At 42.2% G+C, this 8,292-nt stretch overlaps 1 protein-coding gene across 4 annotated transcripts in view; it reads right to left on the reverse strand.

The window, feature by feature from the left end:
* LOC125294633 (tripartite motif-containing protein 16-like) overlaps window positions 1-7,973 on the reverse strand; it is a 587,664-nt gene extending 579,691 nt beyond the window's left edge. For 3 of the 4 annotated variants that reach the window (XM_048243522.1, XM_048243521.1, XM_048243520.1), the window contains exons 1-5: window positions 7,337-7,973; window positions 6,611-6,706; window positions 5,375-5,608; window positions 4,804-4,960; window positions 4,047-4,103 (exon numbers count right to left, since the gene is read on the reverse strand). In XM_048243522.1, the coding sequence (XP_048099479.1) occupies window positions 4,047-4,103; window positions 4,804-4,960; window positions 5,375-5,608; window positions 6,611-6,706; window positions 7,337-7,930 (1,138 nt within the window). In that variant the 5' untranslated portion in view covers window positions 7,931-7,973. The remainder of the gene's footprint in view (window positions 1-4,046; window positions 4,104-4,803; window positions 4,961-5,374; window positions 5,609-6,610; window positions 6,707-7,336) is intronic. The other variant, XM_048243523.1, reaches the window with a different exon arrangement.
* Between the last annotated feature and the right edge of the window lie 319 nt (window positions 7,974-8,292).

The following is an 8,292-nucleotide window of genomic DNA, read 5'->3' on the forward strand; positions in this document are numbered from 1 at the left end:
ACTTGTTCTGGAGACGCTGGACAGAAGAATATCTGACGCTAATGCAAGAACGGCAGAAGTGGTCCAAGGTGAGAGGAAACATCAACGTTGGGGACATCGTGGTGATTGTTGACCCTATCTCTCCTAGATCGTCATGGCCTCTGCCAAGAATCCTGGAGACAAAGCCTGATTGTCAGACACCAAACAGGACGAGGACCACAAAAGCGTCACGTTAGAATGTTTATTTAAGGGTTGGGGGTTACAGGGGTTCCGGGAGTTCCAAGAGTCTGCGTGTGTGTTTCCCCCAATAGCCGAGCAGCAATGGCAGGAGCTGGATGATCCGGGGAAGTCCTGGGGAAACACACACACAACAGCAATTGAAACGAAGCAGCAGTACAGTCAAGGGGCTAGGCTGTATTAAAGAGAAGAGAGACGGAAGGCAGGTCAAGATTACCGGGGCTGGAGATCAAAGAAGTAGTCCCGGCGGGTCTGGGTTCACAGGCAAAGAGTAAGAGTCGTTTTTCAAGACAGGCAGGTAACTGGTGCGGGTTTGCAGGCGATCTGACAAGTGTGGACTGAAAAGCAAGGCTTTATATACCGGGCATGATGAGTGGTGAATGCAGTGCAGCTGGTAGGTAAACGAGGGTGAGGCAGAGCAGAGCAGGAACAGGTGGAGGTCATCAGACTTTAATCAGCGCGTGTTACCAGGCAGAGAGAGAGCTCATGACACTGATTCCAGTGGATTGGTCCGGTCAGTAAAACTTAAAACCAAGATGGGCTACCTAAAGCGTACAATTACTACTAATAATAATATAATAATAATGAATTTAATTTAAAAAAGCGCCTTTTAAGGTACCCAAGGACACTGTACAATTAGGTATAGGCAAGGAAGTACATAGAGCATGCGATCACATCCATATCTAATTACTAAACTCTGCCTGTTAGAAGAGCCACATTAATGTCTTCCTTTATACTTTATAAACAGTATATTGGCTCCTTTAATATTAAAAGTAGTAATTGTTTTATGCTAAGCCTAAAACATTTAGGGGCCGGACGTGTAGGAGCCAAAATCACTTATGCCACTGTCTTTCTGAGTCATCTCCCTCTGGGCCTTCAACCTATATAGGTAGGTGATGCTACCTGGAGGGTGTGGCCGGAGGAGGAAGCTACAGTCTTCGACCGCAGAAGCCCAAGGAGAAGCTGCTCCATTGAATACTTCGCAAATCTTTGCAATCCTTATTTTGATTAACTTTAAGAACCTATGAGCTTTATATTTTCATTTATTTGTATATGATGTCAAAGTGACGCCAAAATGAATGGGGTTGAATGGAATGCTAGCTGGAAGTGGTCTCCTCCTAGCCTCAGAGCCACCCATAGTGTCTACGCTCTCCGAACGTTCGCCTGCCCCATTGGCCACTACCATTGTTGACAGTGTACTGTAGGTCCCTCCCCTTACTTGATTTTAATTGGCTAGCAAGAGAGAAGTGATGGGCCTGCTTCTTCTTCATCACCCAATCAGGAACTGAGCAATTAAACTCCTTTTGTTTCAATCAAACTCTCTTTGTGCATGGGGGGAAAACAATTCCCAGTGAAAACATCATCATCGTCACGTCATGTGGGAATAGACCGCAACAGTCCCGCCCACAGCCTATTCCGGAAGTAAGAATACAATACAATTTCTCCATTGGCAACTGGAGCATAAGCCATAAAATCATAACCGTCCATGGTAGACTTAAAACCAGCTATGACATGACAAAGAATGACTAAGAATGACTAAGAATATTTGACTATGAATTTCCCCTGGGGATCAATAAAGCATCTATCTATCTAAGTGATTGTACATGCTCATATTGAGGTCAAAAGGTAATAGGGCATCAACCTTGTTTTGAGACACCTGTCGTCTCGTTACTAGCTGGAATCATGCTTCAAATGACCCCTTTATTTGATTCTTATATTGTTTTTACATGTACTGTAAATCTGTTTTGTTTGTTGTGTCACTGGCTTGTGTCGCTGTTTTTTTGGTCTGTCTAGTCCTCATGTCTTTCTTCTGTTATTCTGTCCTTATTAGTCTGTCTTGTCCTCATGTCTTTCTTCTATGCTATTCTGTCCTTATTAGTCTGTCTTGTCATCAATGTTTCTGTGTAACTTGTGTATCTGTTGCCCCAGGGCTCCCTTGTAAAAGAGATTTGAATATCTCAATGGGACATCACCTGGGAAAATAGCTGGTTACCCTAAGGCATGATCTAAAACTCTTTATATATACAGATTTTTTCAGATGTTGATTGGAGAAATGAATGAGAAACTACTGGAAACTAAGCTCTCTCGGAGGAGGGGCGGGACTGTTGAGGTCTATAAGAGGTGGGAAACTGGGGAAAGATGTTGCTACCTGAGCTGCCCAGTTGGGGGCTCGTCGTCACTTTTGTCGTCTCGTTGTAGTTTGTTTGTAGTCCATGTGGACTTTCATGTCCAACAGTTTGGTAACACTTTACTTGACGGGTGAGTTCATAACACATTCATAGCAGTTGTCATAAACTGCACATAAAGCATTCATGACTGTTTCATGAGACATGACTCAACATTCATACCAAACCTTTCATGAATGTGGAAGACAGAACCATGACAACTTGTCAAAATAAAAGTCCATCAATCGCAAAGCAGCATTGCCGTTTTTGTAAATATTTCATGAATATCTTATGAAGTCTACATCGAATGTCACTTTACAAGTTGTGAAGTATTTGTAATCACTTACAATCATCTCAGAGTTTAACACTGGGGGGTAAACTAGCCTGCATTTAGCTGACTTGTATTTGTGTAACCTGGAATGGTTGGACATTCCCAGTAGCAAAAGATGAGAAATTTTCTGCAAAGGTTACATCATAAAACAAATACATTTTTATGAAACAAAAATTATTTGCTTGACCATTTGCTTGACCTGTCTTTTTGCACTGGACTAGCCCATTGACTCAGATGTGACATGGTCAGGTAAGAGGTTTGGAACAAAAACGGCAATGCTGCTTTGCGATTGATGGACTTTTATTTTGACAAGTTGCCGTCGTTCTGTCTTCCACATTCATGAAAGGTTTGGTATGAATGTTGAGTCCTGTCTCATGAAATAGTCATGAATGCTTTATGTGCAGTTTATGACAGCTGCTATGAGTGTGTTAAGAACTGTTACTAATAGAGTTAAGAAAGTGTTACCAACAGTTTTAATGTGAACTTGGGAATTTGCTGTTTTTGTCACTTGAGAGCTGCATATCCTTATTTCACAAGCGTCTTACACCATATTTGTAAGCGAATACAGTTGTTTGTTTAAGATTAGTAAACATATGTTTGAACCTTTGTTGTGGCATCCATGTTTTTCACACATTCCGACGGCAAAGCATAAGAACACTCACATTTGGAAAAACAACCTAATCTGATATTCCCAGATGGCATGAACGGACCATTACACACACTAGTAAACTCTCTCACATACCCAACTATATGCTCTCACACACACTAGTAAACTCTCTCACATACCCAACTATATGCTCTCACACACACTAGTAAACTTTCTCACATACCCAACTATATGCTCTCACACACACTAGTAAACTTTCTCACATACCCAACTATATGCTCTAGCATACTCTCTCATACAAACATGTAAATGGAATATAGTAGTATTTGTGTGTGAGTATAGTGGTGTATACTGTATGTAAGATTATGATAGTGTTCATGTGAGATTATGATACTGTATATATGAGATTATGATAGTGTGTATGAGAGATTATGATACTGTGTATATGAGATTATGAAAGTGTATATGTGAGATTATGATAGTGTGTATGTCAGATTATGATAAGGCAGTGTATGTTTGTGTGGGTGTATTTAATGTGTGTTTCTTTGTGGGTTTGCGCATCTTACTATGTGTATTTCTATGTTTTCTATGTTTGTGTCTGTGTGTGTGTGTGTGTGTGTGTGTGTGTGTGTGTGTGTGTGTGTGTGTGTGTAATTCCACAAACACTTGAATGAATGACTGTGTGTGTACATGTTTGTCTCAGTGTTTGTAGACCAGACCAACTTACACTTTAAGAACTCCTCTCTGGTTACTGGCTCAGTAAAAACAGCCTGGACATCAGACACTGAGAAAGAAGAGATGCATTATAACTAACCAAACTAGAACTAACGTGAAGATGGAGATGCACTCATCCAAGCATCACTGATCTTCATCAGGATGGGAAGAGCAGGTTCAGAAGACCTTCAGATGTGGGGGCCGCTGGTCTAGTGGTTTGGGATATGGGCTTCCAAATGGAACACCTAAAGGTTGTGAGTTTGATCCCAGGGGCTGCAATCATTGTGCCTCTGAGCAGTGCACCTAACCCCAAGTTGCTTCAGCAGTTCCTGTAGTTAATTCACTGCGGGTGAGTGTCTCTGGATGAGAGCGTCAGCTAAATGATGATTCTAATGAAATGTAACCATTTGAATCAATTCCTTAACCCAACTAACTGCAGAGCAAATGGGTCAATTAAGTTGGTATATTACACATTGAATGACCAAAATATCTGTTCACACATAACACGAGTAAGCATTTGTCACTTTGCCTGATTAATGAATCATCACATTGACCAACATGACGGCATGAATATCACTATGCACAGGTATAGGAGCAGGCTTCAATCAATTCTTTTTATAGTTTCTCAGAGTGCTTGACTGAACAACTCATATACCTTTAGCAACTTATAACAACCTATAACAGAAAAGTATAAAAGACTGCACTTTGTATAAACTTCATTATTTTATGTGACCTTTTCTCCTTTTCTACTGAATATCTATATAACAAACCTGCTGCAGAGATCTTCATGACTTCCTGCTTGAAGAAATCCTCCAGTTGCCCCTTCAGTGTGGAGACAGATTTCTTCACAGCCTCAGACCAGCTTTGACTGACAGAGGTGCTGAATAAGTCTTTAGACTGAGGTTGAGGGCTGACTGACTGAAAATTCTACAAAAGAAAGAGAGAGAGAGAGAGAGAGAGAGAGAGATTAATGGATAGAAACATAATTATATCTGATCTATAAATATATGATCTCCAAAATTGTCCAAAATTGTTATTTTAATGGATTAGCATTGTCGCCATTACTGTCTACTCATGTAAAATAAGTTGTCCTGCATACAAGTGCTACAAGGTTTCTATCAAGCAAGGTGTCCTTGGTCTGAGAAATGTTGAAGACGCCTGATCTAATGCATATCTAAGGTTGTATATTGCAGAGCTTTGGCACTGAGTGCAAGAACATTCAATTGAAAACAGACACTTTATGTTGTATACTGTATGTCAATTGAATTAGTATATTCCAACAAGGATTTTATGACTTTGGAAATTAAACACTTGCTAACAATCTATCTACACTACAGTTACCTTGAGGAAATGGATGTGATCGTCTGTGTGTGAAAGCTGCTTCAGTTCAGCATCTCTCCTCTTCAGCTCAGCAATCTCCTGCTCCAGTTGCTTCAGGAGTCCTTCAGCCCGACTCACCTCAGCCTTCTCCTGAGCTCTGATCAGCTCTGTCACCTCAGAGCACCTTCTCTCAATGGAGCGGATCATCTCAGTGAAGATCCTCTCACTGTCCTCCACTGCTGTCTGTGCAGAGCTCTGTTAGGAGACACACAAAGAGGAGGGTCCATCTAAAGCAGCCCTCACTCAGCTCCTCCACACAGCCTGTTACCCACAGTGTGGCTCAGAGGAACTGGAAAGTGACTCAGTTTTGCAGACTACTCTTTGGCTGACTGGGTGAGAGCCCTGACTGAGTGTGACCTGCGTTGTGTTGATCGCACGGCTCAGCTCTGCATATTGACTTGAACCCTCAACTTGTAGCACCTTGTAATGGGAGTTGAGCACACTAGCAAGTGAGCTAAACCCCGTAGGCTTTAGTAAAATGTGTGCACAATTTAGTAAAATGAGCACACAATGTAGTAAAATGAGTGCACGTTTTCTGGATATATCCAATGACCCCTCCAGGGTTCGGTACCTTACAAATTGTAGCTGGGTTAAATTTGAGCTTTAATCTTTAAACAACAACGGAAGCGGAGCACATACATGCTGCTCACACGCAGTAAGAGAAAACAAGTTTTCTCGTCTGGTGTAGCCAGTGGAAGCATATCTTTTCAAAAGTTCATTAACTGGCGAAAAACAAAATGTTTTTTTGTCTTAATCATGGAGAGATTTCAGATGTGCAATACGGTAACTATAAAAGGCGTCTCCATAAGTTAGGGTGGTGTTGGTGATTGCTATTGAAATGTTACAACCGAATTGTCCACTAAAAATCAGAACTTAAACAGCCTCTAAATTCTTAATGGTGAGCTGGACTGTGAACACCACATCATCAAAAAAGCCCAGCAGCGTCTCTTCTTCCTGAGAACGCTGAGGAGAAGCAAACTCCCTCCACCTTTGCTGAGGAACTTCTACCACTGCACAATAGAGAGTGTCCTCACTGTTTGATGCACAGTGTGGTACGCCAGCTGCACTGCAGCAGAGAGGAGACGACTGAACAAAGTCACCAAGACGGTTCAGTGGATCGTTGGATCCCCACTCCCAAGCCTGGTGAGGTCTACTCGAGCCGTCTCCTCCAACGGGCCACAAAAATACAGTACTCACCTTGAGAGTCTCCACAGCCTTCCTCAGCTCCAGCAGCTCCTTCTCTCTCTTCTGGAGTCTCTGCTGGAGTTTCCTCTTTGTCTCCTCCATCTCCTTCTAAATGACAGTGACAATACCAGACAACACATTCCTACATAGTGCTTACACTATATATTTAATTCCTCACATGTCATAAAGATGCCTGCTTCGTTTACAGGATTTGTGGAAACCACTGAGCAAATAGTGTCTTTATTGGGACTGATGAGAGATACCACGTGTCCAATCATGAGCCCGACTGTGTTCATCTTTACTTGGCACAAAGGAGCAGATGGGATCAGTAATAACTGAGAGTTCGGCACACTATTCTGTGTAGCTCTGCTTCTGAAGGAAACATTTAATAACATAATTTACCGCTAATATAACTTGATGCAATGCGTGTGTCCCAATCTGAACATAGAGATGTGTTAAAAAAAAAAACTACTACCACTAAAAACGATGGGCTCTATTGTGATAGAAAATACCTGACCCCCAGTCTCCAAAGGAAAAACATTTGAAAAATAACCCCTTAAATTATGACTTTTGGTGATTTTTGTGGAAACGAAAGGACTAAATACATAGGCCAATATAGGCTATCAAAAATGCAGTTTCGCAGGAATTATGTATTATATTTGTTAAATTGTCAATGGTGTGGAGCGTTTTTATATAAGTATAAAAATATCCGCAGCTGAACTCCCTCCCGGTGCTTACCTGTTTCTCCGTCCTCTCAGCTGCAGCTGAGACCGTGTCATGGCCTTTGTGTTCATCTACCAGACATAGCACACAGACGCAACTCTGATCTGTGCGACAAAATACCTCCATAAGCCTCTGGTGTTGAGCACAGATATTGTCCTGTAGCTGACCTGTGACATCAACCACGTTGTGTCTTTTCCCTGAGAGTTCATAATGGCGCTGGAGATGAGTCTCACAGTACGACAACAAACACACTAGGCAGGACTTGACGGCTTTTAATTTTCTCCCGGTGCAGCTGTCACACTCCACATCTCCAGGTCCAGCAAAACACTGAGGAGAAGCAGTAGGCCTACCTTGAATTCTGGTCTTCCTGAACTGTTCCACAAGCTCGGCAAAAATGCTATTTTTGTTCAAAACAGGTCTTGGAGTGAAAGTCTGTCTGCATTGTGGGCAGCTGTAAACTCCCTTCTGATCTTCCTGATCCCAGCAGCCCTTAATGCAGCCCGTGCAGTAATTGTGTCCACAGTTAAGAGACACTGGATCCTTCAGTAGATCCAAACAAATCGGACAGATAAAAAGGTCCTCCTGGTTAATTGATATCGCCCCTGCCATTCTTCCCGAGTACGATAAACACTGCGAACCTCTGAATCCACTCTCTAGGTTACTTTCAGTTTCGTTTCCTCTGAACTTATTGGTGTAGTCATGTGCTGAGCATCTCGCTGCAGCCTGCGGGAAGGCGGGGCTTGACATCAAGCCCAGCCCACATCCAAGTCAGCCATGTTTTTTTGTATTACGTCACACAGTTTAAAATTGCTGGCGGCGAGAGGGAGGCAGTCAGCAGAGAGAGCCAGAACTCGCAACGAGACTGAGCGAGCTGCTAGTGCTACATTCTACAAACCAGCAACTTACTGCAAAAAACGTTTTATTGTGTAATTCAACACGTAAACTGTGGATTCAAACCAGTGCAACAACTC

The sequence above is a fragment of the Alosa alosa genome, chromosome 5, assembly GCF_017589495.1.
Source record: "Alosa alosa isolate M-15738 ecotype Scorff River chromosome 5, AALO_Geno_1.1, whole genome shotgun sequence".
In the NCBI taxonomy this organism is placed as follows: domain Eukaryota; kingdom Metazoa; phylum Chordata; class Actinopteri; order Clupeiformes; family Clupeidae; genus Alosa; species Alosa alosa.